Source organism: Erinaceus europaeus, chromosome 16, assembly GCF_950295315.1.
Source record: "Erinaceus europaeus chromosome 16, mEriEur2.1, whole genome shotgun sequence".
Classification (NCBI taxonomy): domain Eukaryota; kingdom Metazoa; phylum Chordata; class Mammalia; order Eulipotyphla; family Erinaceidae; genus Erinaceus; species Erinaceus europaeus.
In genome coordinates this window covers 34,274,230-34,291,578 of record NC_080177.1, presented here as the reverse complement: position 1 = coordinate 34,291,578, position 17,349 = coordinate 34,274,230, and the positions used below count along the sequence as shown (strand labels likewise).

General features: G+C 37.5%; 2 protein-coding genes across 8 annotated transcripts in view; both read left to right on the top strand.

The window, feature by feature from the left end:
• The window catches only part of JKAMP (JNK1/MAPK8 associated membrane protein), a 415,429-nt gene that overhangs the window by 355,383 nt on the left and 42,697 nt on the right, over window positions 1-17,349 (top strand). The gene's annotated exons all lie outside the window — the stretch shown is intronic.
• Window positions 5,609-17,349, top strand: part of LRRC9 (leucine rich repeat containing 9) — a 96,890-nt gene continuing 85,149 nt past the window's right edge. For 5 of the 7 annotated variants that reach the window (XM_060174877.1, XM_060174874.1, XM_060174873.1 and 2 more), the window contains exons 1-6: window positions 5,609-5,800; window positions 8,031-8,109; window positions 8,656-8,874; window positions 10,089-10,229; window positions 11,709-11,772; window positions 12,068-12,138. In XM_060174877.1, coding sequence (XP_060030860.1) covers window positions 8,062-8,109; window positions 8,656-8,874; window positions 10,089-10,229; window positions 11,709-11,772; window positions 12,068-12,138 — 543 coding nt within the window. In that variant the 5' untranslated portion in view covers window positions 5,609-5,800; window positions 8,031-8,061. The remainder of the gene's footprint in view (window positions 5,801-8,030; window positions 8,110-8,655; window positions 8,875-10,088; window positions 10,230-11,708; window positions 11,773-12,067; window positions 12,139-17,349) is intronic. The other 2 variants (XM_016186492.2, XM_060174875.1) reach the window with 2 other exon arrangements.

Here is a 17,349-nt window from a genome sequence, read left to right as displayed (position 1 = left end):
ATTTCTCCCACTCGTTTGGGGGACAAACAGATGAAAAAAGGAGCAAATTCCCAATGTCTTCAATCCAGCAGAAAATCCATTTTACCAGCTCAAGAAATGTCTCAACAGAAACCTAAATGGGAGGTAGCAAGCGGTCCTCACATCTATTTGCTCAATTCTCAAGTACTTTATTGTAGAAAATACTACAGGTGGAAAATGAATGAGGATAAAATTCCATTGAATCAGAGCAACACTAAGTTGGAGTATATTTACTTATGGTCTCCAGTGTATCTTTCATTCTTCTTGAACCTATTCTATGGAAACTGTAGTACTTTCTGGTAGCATCGATAACTTCAATTCTCAGGCAGCACCTTCTTTTACCTATCACCATCCCATTTTATCCATTTGGTTTCCAATGCACCATGATTTTCCTCCAACATTTCTGGCAGGGATTTTTAGTTTTTGCTTACTCCTTCACATCTCTCACACCTTGATATACTCAAGTGCCCCAGAGTTTAGTCCTTCAGTCTCTTTTCCTTCCTACCCATACTGACTCATTTGGCATTACTCAAATGACTTTTAATACTTTTAATACCTTTTTTGGGCTGATGACACCTAAACATGTATTTCCTGAAGTCCAAGCTCATAAGTCCAACTTTTTATTTAGTTTCTTTACTTACATTTCTAACATGCTATCTCAAATTCAACATACCTAAAACTAATGTCTAATGTCTTTCCACCCCTAAAGCCTCCCATTTCCCATTACAGAAGAACACTTTTCTTAGAATCACTCTTTGTCACACCCCACATACAATACCTTATAAAATTTGCTGATGTCTTAAAATTTTGTACAGAATATAAGCACTTCTCATCTCTTCCGCTGTTATTTCTTAATTTAGCCACCAAGATCTCAACAGAAACCTAAAGGGGAGGTAGCAGGCGGTCATCACATCTATTTGCTCAGTTCTCAAGTACTTTATTGTAGAAAATACTACAGGTGGAAAATGAATGAGGATAAAACTCCATTGAATCAAAGCAACACTAAGTTGGAGTATATTTACTTATGGTCTGTACAGACATTTACTTATGTCTGTACAGACATTTCTTGAGCTAGTAAAATGGATTTTCTGCTGGATTGAAGACATGGGGAATTTGCTCCTTTTTTCATCTGTTTGTCCCCCAAACAAGTGGGAGAAATTTTGTCTGAATGTATCTCCTTCATAAACCTACACTTTCCCTTAGGTGTATTTTTGCAAGATCTAGTGGGAATAGTAAATGTTAGTGAACCTCTTTCTGTATAGATTAAAAAAGATGTCCCAGTTGCTTTTCCAAGATCTCATCTGAATTCAATAATTTAATAGCTTTGTAACTAGTATGGACTATATACATATTGATTTTCCTCTAAACAGTTCCAGTTGTTGCCTTTTGTCCGAGCATAATTATTGTTTCCTTTCTCTTACAGGTGTCCTAGTTCAGGGGCCATGTGCAACTGGTAGAATGCACACATTTCCATGTGCAAAGACCCCAGCTTAAGCTTTCAGGTGTCTTAGTTGGGGTGTAAGTTTCATAAGTGGTGGAGTGGTGCTCTCTTACTGTCTCCCTCTCTATCCTTTTCTATCTCCCACTTTCTGTAAAAAGGAGGAGGAGGTGGAGGAGGAGGAAAGAGGGAGAGAGACAGAAAGATACCTGCAGCCCTGCTTCACTACACATGAAGCTTTTCCCCTGCAGGTTGGGACCAGGAGCTTGAACCTAGGTCCTTGTGCACTGTCATGTGTTTACTTAACCAGTTGTGTCACCACTTGGTCCTACTTCAGAACTTTTATCTTTCAATTGAATGATAAATATTCACTGCTAGACTTTAATAAGAGGTCTTTGCTAATGACTTATTAAATACCATATGTTATACTCATTTTCTAAAATACTTTATCTCTTGTACAGATATAGGGAAATGGAGAGGCCAGGTGGTGGTGCACCAGGTTAAGTTCACACATTACAGTGTACAAGGACCTGGGATCAAGCCCCTGGTCCCCACATGCAGGGAGAAAGCTTCACCAGTGGTAAAGCAGGGCTACAGGAGTCTCTGTCTCTCTCCTCTCTACCTCCCCCTCTCCTCTCAATATCTCTGTCTCTATCCAAAAATAGATAAAGAGATTTTTAAAAAGAGAGAAATGGAGAGGGAAAAGAGAGATAATACCTGCAGCTCCACCTCACAGCTCATGAAACTTGCCCCCTGCTGGTGAGGAGTCGGGGCTTGAAGCCAGGTCCTGCACACTGGAATGTGCCCATTCAATCAGATAATCCACTGTCCAGATCCCCCTTGCTCTCATTGTGTGTGTGACATCAAATTAAAATGTCAACATAGGACATAAAAATTTCACTGATAATCTGATAAAATCATTAACTGGAAACTACTCGTTTTCACAGGGATCAAATATCTATATTATATAAAAATTAAATTAGCATTCAAAATATCCAGACTTTGATATAAAATATAAAGGCATTACAAAGCCAAATTGTAATCAGATATCTCCACAACACTCCATCAAAAACAAGGTTTTTAAGAAAATTAATTTAACTATCAATTTAAAATAATTTAATGAAATTATTATTCAAGATTTCCTTAGGTGGATTTGTAACATAACATATTTTGTCAAAATATTTTCTTTAACTAATGCAGTAAGTTTGTTTAATCAGTAATAATGTCTTTCCATTTGTTTTTAGATTGACTGTAATTCTAAACATTGATTCAAACTGTTGTCTAAGTATGAATGAGATGAAATCTTATCTCACTTAAAATATTTAACTTGCTTAAATTTTAGTAGTTTCAATTTCTGTTGTTTCTTGTACAGACACAAAATCCATACCACAAAGAAACTTTGGGGGGTGGGTGGGTGGATGGTAGTGTAGTGGGTTAAGTGCACGTGGTGTGAAGCCCAAGGACCAGCTTAAGGATCCTGGTTTGAGTGGCCCTCCCCCCATACCCGCTCCCCACCTGCAGGGCGTCGCTTCACAAGTGGTGAAGCAGGACTGCAGGTGTCTATCTTTCTTTCCCCCCTTTCTGTCTTTCCCTCCTCTCTCAATTTCTCTCTGTCTTATGCAGCAATAACAACAAGGGCAACAAAATGGGAAAAATTGGCCTGCAGGAGCAGTGGATTCATAGTGCAGGCACAGAGCCCCAGCAATATCCCTGAGTCAAAATAAAATAAAATAAAATAATATAAAATAAAATAAAATAGAAGTGAGAAAGGATTAGCAAAACCACTGTTTTTGTATTTCTACAATTTTTAAATATTTTTTTGTTCCAACAACTATCTAGAATACATTATGAACTACAATGAACAAAATCTTTAGTTTGGCATGTTACCAGTGGTTATTAGCAGAAATTACAACTCAATTGTTGAACTACAATTTACCTGTCAGCTCCTTGAATTTTACTTAGAAATAGCATTCTTAAAATTACCAGTTTATAAATACATAAAGAAAACTATGTTAGCTTTCTTCCAGTTCTTAGAGGTTAGAAAAATCACATCAGACTTTGAAAAAAATTTTTTATATCCTCTATACTTTTGTTCCAAAAAGCTGCACCCTCAAAGTTACATTGATATAGATATCTCACTTACTGACTGCTGATCCAATTTATCAATTTAAATTTTTTATATTTCTAAATCATTACTATTGAATTTGTTTATTTTCTAAAAAGACAGCTTGCTTTAGGACGGGTCATCTTGTTCAACTCAATTTTCAGGGAGGATAAAACTAAAACTGAAAATATTAATCAGATATCTTCTGGCATTTATTTTAAACCCCTAAGCACAAATTTTAAAAAATTACTGTTAGTCAAATAATGATAGATAGAAAAAAAATTCCAGTGAAACAAAAAAAAATTAAGGTCAATATACATGTGGACGCACATATTACACATTACACACATTTATACATATACTTAGTCAATATTACATATAAAAAGTAACTAGGTGTCAAATTTATGTTAGATAAATGCAAATATCTTAAATGTCGGTTATATTTTCCCTGAGAAGGCAATTCAAAACTGGTCTATTAAATGAGGTGGCCATCTGGTGATGTAAGTGAGTACTACAGATATTATTTTGCATAAAGTGAAGTCACAAATAATCCACACAAACCCACAAAGCTACGAAGAATATGTAGCTGCATCACCTCAAAACAAAAAACATAATGCAAATCACACGTGTGACTTAAATATTTTTAGTCTTAAACATTGTATGTCCCTCACCTCTCTGGGCTGACGTCTTCAGAAGCAAGAAGTTTTCAGAGAGTGGGAGAAAAACACAGCACAGAAGCTTCCTACAATGCGGTGGGGGCTCTAAGGGTGTAATAAACACTTTAAAACTAAGAACATTTAACCCGCTGTATAAATAACGCAATTTCAATATGCAGTCAGTACATAACTAGCTTATCATCTCATAGTAAGTCTTCGAAATGAGATACTCTCCCACCACATCTCAATGCAGACTTGTCAACAGTCTCAACTGCTATATGGGGCTATAGCGTCAGCATCGCTTCATTTGGGAGATCTAGAGAATGGTCTGCAGTGCTTTGTCTCTTACTAAACTCATTAACTTCTCAGTCCCTCTGCCCTATGGCTCTTCTAAATTTATTTTTGTAAATAACTTTTGCCTCCTAAGCACTTCAGAACCCTCAAACTGCCCTCAAGACTGAGCACAACGCACTGGTAGGGTGATTCCCCAGCTGCAGAAGGGGATCTTCACAAGTAGTGGAGAAGTGCAACAGACCACTTCCCTCTCCCCTTATTTCTGTCTCTGTTGGAAAAGAAAGGTTTCAGGGAACAGCAGCCATTATTTAGGCACTAAGCCTTAGCGATAAGCCTGGAGGCAAAATAGTAATAATAATAACAGTAATAATTTAATAAACTTTTGGAATATTAGAACAACTAGGGAGGATTACCAGTTAGGGATGGAAAAGTGACGAGTGCACATCAGGACAATACAAAAAAAAAATCACTTGTTCAGTAAAGACCAGGTTTCTAGTGGTGAACTTAATGTTCATATATACCTGCTGATTTATTATAACACATACTTGTAACTTATATAATGCTGTACATTATAAATTTGTAGTAAGATAAAAAAGGAAAAAAGACCCTGGACCCTGGACCGGTTCATTCTCTGCCCAGAGGGCACCGCGATTATGTGTCGCTGCTGCCCAGACTTCATGCAGTGGTCGCCTACATTCCTGGAAGACCACCATTCCAAAGGAGACCACACTGCGGATCAGAGCCAGACCGGACGGTGGCCCGCCTTATGACATCACGGCACTTTGTCTTTGGGTTCAAGTCCAGCAAAATTAGAATTCCTAGCCCTAGAGCCAAAGACTCTCAATGGGGGGGGGGGGCGGACGGTAAGCGGAAGCAACAAGGACCCCGTCACCATGCCCACAACCTTTCCGCAACTGCTATCCGTCCAGCCCTATGCTCTGGAGAACGCATGTGAGAAATCCAACGACAAGGAGACAGGCAAGAGCGGAGCAGCCCACTGTTTCCCAGGAGCACCAGCGGGGTCTTCCGGTGGACCCCTACCTCTACTGATTGGTTGCTGGCTGCCGTCACGTGGCTCTGCTTTCTCCGCCCCTTCCATCCCCCTCCCCACTAGCAGGTCGCGGGAGGCGGAGGGCAGGTTTCCTAGGAAACCGCAGCAGGTGCTGTGTACACAGTAGGCCTTGGACTAGAGGTTGGTGTAGTGCCTGTTGTTGCATGACAGATTGAGGAGTCAGAGGGATTCTACTTTGTCTTGAATTGCCCGGGAATCCATCTTCTTTCTGGAATAAGGTGAGTGTTTGTCATAAGGTAGCCTCCTGGTGTGTATCACCTGTAGATGGTTCTCAGGAGTGCTACTTATCCCAGATCCTCCACTCTGTCAGCACCAGAATGAAGACGGAAAAGTAGCAACATTAAGGTCACTGGACTCCCGTAATGGGTCCATGAAGGTGGTAGCAATAATGAGAGTGACTTGGCCTTATCTGAGACTGTTGGAGTGATTGTAGCAGATTTTGAGAGAAGGAAGAGGAAAGGAAGAGTTGTCCACAGCTGCTCCTTGTATTGCATGGTTTTAAAAAACTGGACTAGAAGAACCAGGTGCTCCTTGACCAAAAGTAATACTGAACACCTAGATCCAGAAGAACATTCGTTTTAACCATCAGTTATGATGGGACCATTCAGATCCCATTGTACCCAAGGAAGACACAATTTAGCCTTGCACAACTTTGTAGAAGCCTTCCAGTTTGTCATTAGATACATACACAGTTCTTGTGACAGACAGAAGCATGGTCCTTATTCTGTTAGACTCTAATCAAATAGAGTAAAGGTTTGCACCATATAGGATCCTGTGAGATGGCAGTTCAAAACTATTCAACAGACTTTTGCTGGACACCTGCCAAGTGGCAGGTACTGTGATAGGTTCACAGTCATTGTCCTCAATGAATGTGTAACCTAGCAGAGAAGAAAGACCTGCAGACATCATAATGCAATGGAACAGCTACTATATGTAGGACTTATGCAGGCCTTTATTGGAGTCACAAGGAAGAGAGTGATTATGTTACTGGAAGGAATAACATCTTCACAGAAGAGATGCTTGAATTAAATATGTGGATTAGTTCATAAAATCAGTGGAAATTGTGGAGGGGATAGCATATGCCAAATAATAAAATATCCCAGTTTGCTCAGAGAATTGTGGTAGCCAGAGCCATGAGTGCTCTAGGAGTTAGCTGATAAGTTTGGGAGATAGGCAGGAGTTAGAGCTTGGAGAGCAAGAATATTGTCGGGGGGGGGGGGGAGCAGTGTAAGCAGATTTTTGTTTTTAGGAGGTTAGTTGTGTTAGACTAGGTGGTGGTGCATTTGGTTGAGTGCACACAATATGATGCACAGGGATCTCAGTTCAAGCCCTCCATCCCCACCTGCAGGGCAAAAGTAGTTTGAAGTAAAAAATAGAGCAAAGTCAAAGAAAAAGTCAAATCAAGGAATAAAGCTTAACCATTTAAAAGTTAAATTGAGATTTGAATGCGTTGAGTGTCGTTGGTATGTAGATTGTTGACAGCCTTTGTAAAAGAAGTTACAGTTTCCCAAGACACCCCCAACCCCACTGCAGTGAATTGAGAACAGAATGGAGCTACTTAAGTGTTAATGACTACTCCAACCAGAAGTTTTTCTGTGAAAGTATTTAAAACCCATTATTTAGGAATGTGAATAGTAGCTTGAGGTAGCTCACCTAGATAGTATACCTCCTTTGTCATGCACCCTACCCAGATTCAAGTCCAGCCCTCACTGTGTTGGCAGTAGCTTTGGTGTTGTAGTGTGGTTCCTTTCTCTTTCTGCCTTGGCTTCACTCTTAACATGTCAGGGAAGTGAAACCCTTCTGAAAATAACAAAAACCAGAAATCTGAAAATCAGCTATTCATAGAATAAAACAAGATAAGACTGGTTCTTTTTTTTTTTTAAGGGGTGGGGGAGACAGCATAATGGTTATGCAAACAGACTCTCATGCCTGAGGGTACTAAGTCCCAGGTTCAATCCCTCCTCTCAGAGGAGTCAGAGAGACAGCATACTGGTTATGCAAAAATACTTTCATTTCTGAGGCCCAGTAGTCTCAAATTCAATCCTCCCTTGGCACCATAGCAGAGCTGGACAGTGCCCTGGAATAATAATTATAAATAATAGTAAGTTTTTAAAAGGAAAAGAGTATAAATGAGAGATGACTATGGTAATCAAGAATAAGAGGTTTATAGTGTGAAAGAAAAATTATATTTGTTTTATTAGACCTCAGGAAATAAGATGACAACAAATTAGGAAGAGTTATAGAGAGACAGAATTAAAGACTAACTTTCTAAACAGAAAATTTGAGAGATGAAATGGACTCCTTTGGGGTCATTTGGGTTATGTATTATGTGAAAATTTCAAGCCATAGATGAGTAGTTCTACTTACATAACTTTAAAGTTTCTTTTAAACTTACAGTGATGGGACTATAATATTTACTTTATTCCAACTTTTTATTTTCTGTAACAGATATTATTATGATCTTTATTTTTAATAGAAGATGCTTGAATGTGAAAATCTAGACCAAGAAGACATAATTAAAGAACTGGTGAGCCAACAACACATTTCTTTGCAATTAAGTTTGTAAGAATACAAAAGGGGGGAGTCGGGCGGTAGCACAGCGGGTTAAGCGCAGGTGGTGTGAAGCACAAGGACCGACTTAAGGATCCCAGTTCGAGCCCCTGGCTCCCCACCTGTAGGGGTGTCACTACACAAGCGGTGAAGCAGGTCTGCAGGTGTCTATCTTTCTCTCCTCCTCTCTGTCTTCCCCTCCTCTCTCCATTTCTCTCTGTCCTATTACAACAATGACGACATCAATAACTACAATAGTAAAACAACAATGCAACAAAAGGGAATGAATAAAAAAATAAATAAAAAGAATACTAAAGGGAACATGTTTACACTCCTCTCTAGAGCTTGTGTAGACATTTCTTCTACCCAATGACCTTTGATAGCAGAGAAATGTAATATATATGGGATAATTTCTCCTTCCCTGATATTCAACAATGGCATGACAGTTTATGATTTCTAATAGTAAACTGACTTTTAAAAATTATCTTAAATAGGTAATAACTCAGTTTCTTGTTTTAAACAGTGTTTATGCAATGGTTTGTGTTATGAGATTGTTGGACAAGAAGGACCAGATATTTCAAAACTGGAGATGTTTTTTTCAGGGTATCCCTGTATAGTTGGATTAACATTATTTCCTAATTTAACAAGTCTCACAATAGTTGCACAGGAAATAAAAGAAATTTCAGGATTAGAGACTTGTTTGCAACTTAAAGAACTTTGGATTGCAGAATGCTGCTTACAGGTAAGTCAAAACACAATTTTGTATGAAATATTGCTAACTTGAGTCCTTTAGATAAAAAAATCATTGAATTATATGCATGAACTAAAAAATAATAGACATAGTTAGAGGGGAAAGATCGTATTTTATGTACTGCAACAAAACCCCTTTATATTTTTTTAAACCAGAGCACTACTCACATTTGGCTTATGGTGTTGTAGGGGATTGAACCTGGGACTTTGGAGCCTCAGGCATGAGAGTCTTTTTACATAACAATCATGCTATCTATCCTCCACCCAAAACCCCTTTCCAAATATAACAAAATAGGAAAGTGAAGGTTAAATGTGGAGAATATCAGAATAGATCTGATACAAAAGAGAAAACAAAGAATCAACACAGACATACATAATCAGGAGTAGAGAGATAGATAGCCCCAGTGGAAATGTATTAGTACTCATTCCTGAGGCACCGAGGTCTCAGGTTCAATTTCTGCATATAAACCAGAGCTGAGCAGTGCTCTGGTAAAATAACAGCTTTAAAAACACAAGATATATTCTACTTTTTTGTAGTCAAATCAGATCAAGTGTTGCTTAGTAGTGAAGTTAGACATGTAGCCACTTAGATATTATTGGTTGTGTGAAAATTATGTTACTTGTGTCAAAAAGCAATATTACAAAATGTATCTAGGACCAAGGAAAAATACATACCTTTTGAGTCAGAAATCATATTCTAAGTAAGATATTATCTTAAATAATTCAACAGAATAAGAAAACTGTATTTGTGAAGTTGTTGCAGTATTGTTTATGGCAATAAAATTTAAAATATAAATATGCTACAGATGGTTATTTTAAAGATATAAACCTACTGCCGACTGCAAACCATTAATCTCCCAATAAAGAAAAAAATAAGAAATAAACATGTAACATTTTAATAATTTATAAATATTTGAAAGATCATAAAAACATTTTAGATAGGCTTAAGTATTAAAATACACAAAATAGTGTGGATAATGTTATATGTCAAACAGATACAGAGTTAAATTTTTAAATGTCTATGAAATTTGAAAATAGCTATGTTTTGGTAGAGTGGCTATATTTTAAAAGTTTTGGCTTATTTACTACATATTGTTTTAGTAAAAAAGTGTGATTTTTTTAAAAAGAAAATTATTTAAAATCTATTTTATTAAAAGGATTAATAGCAAAACATAAGCTAACATTATTTAATATATTTTTTTTCAGAAAATTGAAGGTCTTCAAGAATGTAGAAATTTAGAAAAACTATATTTATATTATAATAAAATTTCCAAAATAGAAAATTTAGAGAAATTATTCAGGTTGAAGGTTCTTTGGTTGAATCACAATATAATTAAAAATATTGAGGTAAGATTATTTCAATCACATATATGTAAAGTTAATTATGATTATGTACTTAAAACTCTAATGTCGAGGCTGGGAGGTGGCACACCTGATTGAGTACACATATTACAGTGCGTAAGGACCAGGGGTTTGAGCCCCCGGTCCCCACCTTCAGGGGAAAGCTCTGCAAGTGGGGAAGCAGGGCTGCAGGTGTCTCTCTGTCTCTCTCCCTCTCTACCTCCCCTTTCTCAATTTCTGACTGTATAAAATAAGTCAAGATAATGAAAAATGTTTTTTTTTTAAAAAAAAACTCTAATGTCTGAGATCATGTTATGTCTAAAAGGCCATAACATTCTTGAGTAATTTTATTATCATCAAGATAAATTAACATATATGTTGCATTATATATTGTATAACAAACCTTGTTTTCTTCATTTTCTTTATTTCTCTTTCTAAATCTAAGGGAAGTGAATGTGTTATCTCTTCTTTGAAGTCTGAATGTAAAGAGGTTTAGAGGGCCAGGAGATAGCTCTTCTGGTAGAGTGCACTCTTTCCCATGGGCTATGACCTGGGTTGGAGACCCAAGCCATCGTATGGATGCATTAGGTAAAGGAGGAGCTTCACAAGCCATGGAATGGTGCTGTGTTATCTCTACCCAGCCCCTCAGAACAAAAGAGTCTTCTGGGAGTAGTGGAATTGTGCAGGTGCCAAATCCAGTAGAACTCTGGTAGAGAAAAAATGCTTTATAAATGTTTAATATCTGTACATCTTGCTTGGAAAAAAAAACCCAACTGTGAAACTACTGTGAGTAGTTTTCCTACTCTTCCCACTTTTTTTCTCTTTTTATTGGGGAGGTAATGGTTTATAGTAAATACAGTGTTGACACATGGGTAAAATTTCTTTAGTATATGTGCTGCCGAAGCCAACACCACATGGGCAAAATTTCTTATCTCACCATAACAGGTATCTGCAAAACACTCTCACACACCCCATCTTATATCTTCATGTCCCTTCCTGTTCTCCCCAGGTTCTCTTACAGAGAAACAAACATGGTTTTACCAAGGTACCCATATATTTCAGTGTTTATGACATTACACCTTGCAAGTGCTCAGAACATCTGGAGAGCTAACAAGATAGATTAGATAATTTTTAAAAATTATTTATTTATTCCTTTTTGTGGCCCTTATTGTTTTTTTATTGTTGTAGTTATTATTGTTGTCGTTGTTGGATAGGACAGAGAGAAATGGAGAAAGGAGGGGGAAGACAGAGAAGGGGAGAGAAAGATAGACACCTGCAGACCTGCTTCACCACCTGTGAAGCAACTCCCTTGCAGGTGGGGAGCCAGGGCTCGAACCGGAATCCTTAAGAGGTCCTTGGCGTTTTGTACCACCTGCGCTTAACCCGCTGCACTACAATCTGACTCCCAGATTGGATGATTTACAAATATTCAATTCAAGTACTTTTTGAAATCATATATTATATGCTTTTATTATGTGTTTTTAGGGCTTGCAAACATTGAAGAATTTAAATGATCTCAACCTTGCTGGAAATCTAATAAGCAGCATTGGTATGTACTCTTTAATTTGAAATCTGAAATAATGTTACAGTAATTTTTCTATCACTATGAAAAAATAAACTTTCAGATTTCTCTGTATTCTATCTTGGCAAATATTTCTAAATCTCGGCATTCTAAATATGCTCATAGGATTTGAAAATATTACCCACTAAACTGGTTACTGTTATACAGTGTTACATACTACTAATCTTACTTGTTTAAAAGAAATTATGATCATGTGAAATTCAGAAATATGACAGGATATAAACAAGAAATTTAATTTAATTTTATAATTTTTTAATTAAAGGTCGATGTCTTGATCCCAATGAACGGCTAGAAATATTAAACCTTTCCGGTAACCAGTTATGTTCCTTCAAGGTATGTTAAAGTGGGATAATTCAGTTTTACTTATCAACCTAAACCATTGATTTATAATAGAAAATTAATTTTTGCTTAATAACTATTTTAATTATTTCAGACTTCCAGGTACTCCTAGGAATTTCAGAGTCAGTTGAATAAATTGACCGTGGTGATCTATTAAAACTAATAAAATAAAATAACTACTTTTAGAATATGCTTTCTTTTACTTTCCCTCCAGTCTTTCTGGCTACCCCTATTCACGTTTCTGGATTTCCATCTTGCTTAGCATCTGAAATATGGACTACCCTATATCAATGCTGGATCTTTTCTCTTGTCTATCTGCATTTGTTTTCTAAATAATCTCACCCTTTATCCACTTTTTATACTTAAACTGGTACTTCTACTTTCCTTAACAATTCCCAGACTAAAGATATCTTCTTTTATTTATTTATTTATTTATTTGATCTCCAGGGTTATTGCTGGGGCTTGGTGCCTGCACTATGAATCCACTGCTCCTGGAGGCCATTTTTTCCCTTTTGCTGCCCTTGCTTATTGTTGTTGTTGGATAGGACAGAGAGAAATCGAGAAAGGAGGGGAAGACAGAGAGAGGGAGAGAAAGATAGATGCCTGCAGACCTGCTTCTTGAAGTGACCCCCCCTGTAGGTGGGGACCCCTGGGCTGAAACCAGGATCCTTATGCTTATCCTTGCACTTTGCACCAAGTGCACTTAACCCGCTGCGCTACTGCCCAGCCTCCTAAAGATATCTTCTGTCTTGACCAAAATGATTTCCTCTTCACCAAACCTTTCTTTCTTTTTTTCAAGTTTCCTTACTCTTTTTTATTTGTTATTAATAGCTCGTTAGAGGATTGTAAGATACCACACCCACCACCAAAGTCCTGTATCACCACCCTCCTAGCTCCCCAAAATAACCACAACAGTTCTTATAAATTTTACAGTTTGCTTGTGTCTGGGTTTTTTTCTGTTTTTGGCAAGTTCATGTAAATCAGATCTCTAGATTTCACACATGAGTGGAACCATCTAGTAGTTATCTTTCCTTTCTTTACTTATTTCACTAAGCATAATCAGACTTGCAGATAAATACTCCATGGAATATATATGTATATATATATACATATATATTCCATATTTTCTTTTATTAAAAAATTTAAAATTATTTAAATTTATTTATTGGATAGAGATAGCCAGAAATCAAGAGGGAAGGGGGGGAACAGAGAGGAAGAGGGACAGACAGACACCTGCAGCACTACTTTACCACTTGCAAAGCTTTCCCCCTGCAGGGGGGACCAGGGACTTGAACCTGGGTGCTTGCACATTGTAATATGTGTGTTCAACCAGGTGTGCCACCACCCAGCCCCTTATCACATATTTTCTTTAGCCAGTCCTCTGATTATGGGCATCTAGGCTGCTTCCACTCTTTGACTATTGTGAATAATGTAACTATTAACATGGGGTGCATATATCCCTTCTAATTAATGCTTGGGATAAATGCCCAAGAGTGATATTGCTGGATCATAAGGTACTTCCATTTTTATTTGTTTAAGGACTCTCCATACAGTCTTCTAAAGGGGATGTCTGTACAGTTTGCATTCCCACCAACAATGAAGGAGAGTTGCCTTTTCTCTACAACCTCTCCAATATCTGTCATTTCCCGATTTGTTGATGGAAGCCATTTTTACAGGTTTGAGAAGGTATCTCAGTGTAGTTTTAAGTTGCATTTATCTAATGTCTTATAGTTTGTGTTATAAATGTCCTTCACCTCCTTCCTGAGATTCACCCTAAGGTATTTTATCTTTTTAAGTTCAATTTCAAATGGGATTGAGTCTTTTATTTCCCTTTCCTCAGACTCTGTTTGTATACAGAAATGCCACAGATTTATGTATATTGATTTTGTATCCTGCTGCTCTAATGGATTTATTACTTCTAGTAATTTTTTGGTGGAGTCTTTGGAGTTCTCTAGGTATAATATCATGTCATCAGAAGATAGTGGTAGTCTGATTTCTTCTTTTCCAATCTGTATGCCTTTGATATCTCTTTGTTGTCTGATTGCAGTGGCAAGGATCTCAAGAACTATGTTGAATAACAGTGGAGATAGTGGACATCCTTGTCTGGTTCCCGATTTTAGAGGGAAAGCTTTCAGTTTTTCCTTATGAAGAATGATGTTAACTGTAGGTTTGTCATAAATGGTCTTTATTGTGTTGAGAAATGGTCCTTTTAGTCTCAGTTTCTGGAGGATCTTTATCATAAATGGGCTTTGGGTCTTGTCAAATGCCTTTTCAGTATCAATTATATGACCATGTGATTTTTGTCTTTATTTTTGTTGATATTATGTATGATATTGATTGATTTGTGGATGTTGAACCATCCCCTTTTCCTAGGGATGAATCCCACTTGGCCTTGGGTGAATTGTTCTCTTGGTATGTTGTTGGATTTGATTTGCCAAGATATTGTTCAGGATCTTTGCATCAGTGTTCACTAGGGATATAGGTCTATAGTTTTCTGGCAGAGTCCCTTCCTGCTTTGGAGATCAAAGAGATGTTTGCCTCATAGAATGTGTTTTGTAGTGTTCCTTCTTCAACTCCAAACACTCCTCATCATTCCCTGTTGTTATTTTTTTTCTTGGTATCTCTTTAAGTCCCTTAAAATCTCCTTGAGTATGTGAATTTTGCCTGTTTTGTTTCCTGTTATGTCCACAATACTTAACTAGTACTTGACATGTAATTAATATCAATAAGCATTTAACAAGTAGATTAGTGGAAGAGAAATAAAATTAAATTAAAGATTAATTTGTATGGCATATCACCGAATTAAAAATATACCTTTCTTAATTCTGGAAGTATTAGATTAAAGGTACATGTTCAAACCCCACCAGTGGAGGGTGGCAGTGCAAGTATCTCTTTCTTTCTCCCTCTCTACCTCTTCATCCCCTCTTTCTCTATTCCATCAAAAAAAAATTTTTTTGTAAGAGAAAAAAAAAGTGAAATGTGGACAGAGCTTTACACTTAAATATATTAAAATTGCAGAAGAGGTAATCAGGATCTAGGAAAGATAAAGGTAAAGTGCTGTGAAAACGTAAAAAGGTCAACCTAACCTTGTTTGGAATCCTTGAGAAAGTAGTGTTTAAGTTAATATGAGACTTGAATTAGAGTTGTTAAGGGAAAGATCATTCCAGACAAAGGTGTAATGGAACTAAGTGGAAGGAGGGAACATGGAAAATGAAAAAAACAAACTAGATGCATCTGGGAAAGTAGTTCAACTGGTGGAACACTGGACTTTCATGCTTCAGATTCCTGATTCAGTTCTCAGCACCATATGTGTCACAATGGTGTTCTGGCTTATGTCTCTCTTTGCCTCATGAAACTCTTTCATATGTAATGACTCTTTAAAAAAATTTTTCATGCAGCTGGAATCAAGTAAGGGAAATAGTAAGTCTGAAGATGATAAGCACAGAATGGTGGAATGTAAGGGATTTTCCTGCCAAGAAACTATATAGAAGTTTATCGGGGTCGGGCGGTGGTGCAGTGGGTTAAGCGCACATGGCGCAAAGCGCAGGGACCAGCGTAAGGATCCCGGTTCGAGCCCCCGGCTCACCACCTGCAGGGGAGTCGCTTCACGGGCGGTGAAGCAGGTCTGCAGGTGTCTATCTTTCTCTCCCCTTCTCTGTCTTCCCCTCCTGTCTCCATTTCTCTCTGTCCTATCCAACAACGAATTGCGTCAACAAGGGCAATAATAATAATAACCACAACGAAGCTACAACAAGGGCAACAAAAAAAAAAAGGGGGGGGTGGAAAATGGCCTCCAGGAGCGGTGGATTCATGGTGCAGGCACCGAGCCCAGCAATAACCCTGAAGGAGGAAAAAAAAAAAAAAAAAAAGAAGTTTATCTTACCCTTTCCTTATGGTACCTAAGAACATAGACTACATAAACAGAAAGCTGTATCAATTCTCATGGCAAAGCAACATTATACAGAAGCTACATGAGTTCTAAGTGAAATGACAATTTAAAGCTCTCAAAATAATGGCCAGCATACATTAATCATTCAACAGATAATGCCATTATTGATATTACTACTTTATCAGCTACTTCAATCACATCAAAGGATCACATAAGGATAAATAGCATTAGTATGAACATTTATTATATGACATAATATTTTTAAAAGCTCTCAATAATAATTGCTATTTCTTTTAAAAACATTGAACAGGATACACAGAAACTACCATTGTTCTTGTAATTGAAAATTTCCTGAAATACTGTTATCCTAGATTTTCATCTCTCTCCTTTGCTTCCACCCTAAAATAACACTATTCTGGCAATGATGGATACCTTCTATACCACTTTTCACCCATCCCAAGCCACAATGGTAATTTTCAATGAGATTGTGTGCCTTTAGAGACTCCAGTGTCATCTGACTTTTCAGTGTACTTGGGGGATGGGGGTGCTCCTGAGAAATACATCTCCACTCATGTTCTTTCTCTAGTTCACACTGATAGTGAAGTCTAAGTATCCAGAAATCAATGACCAGTCTTACAGTTAAATTTACTCTGCCTCTACAGAATTTGACAAAATAAGTCTCTGCACAGTTCTGTCCATAATTTTTCCTTTTAGAACAACTCTGCTTAGTCCCACTCCAGCCTCAGGTCAGGCAATGAGCCAAGTTCATGTATGTCCAAACAATGTCGGGGCACATAAGTAGCTACCCTGGCCTTGTCTGAACAGACTTAACTGCCTATTTCCCAATTTATTTGTAATTTGTCTTCAGAATGAATGCTTTCTAGTTTTGGGCTTGGATGACCCTTAACTCTTATCCGGATTCTTCTTCCTAGAAGTGCATCCTTTATTCTTCACTCTCCATTTCTTTCCTCTTTTAATTTCTTTCTTTCTTTTCTTTCCTTTTCGTTCTTTTTAATTTTTTTATTTGCCATCAGGGTTATCACTGGGGCTTGAATAGCCTGCACAATGAATCCACCACTTCTGGTGGCTTTTCCTTTCCTTTTCCATATGTATATAGAGAGAAAGAAAGTGGGGAGACCTGAAACACTGCTCTACCACTAGTGAAACTTCCTTCTGGCAGGTGGGGACTGGGGGCTTGGACTTGGGTCCTTGTGCATTATAACATGTACAATCAACCAGATATGCCACCACCTTCCCCCATTAGAATTTCATCTTTTTAAGTCCAACTCTACCACAGTACCTTTCTGCATCAACCA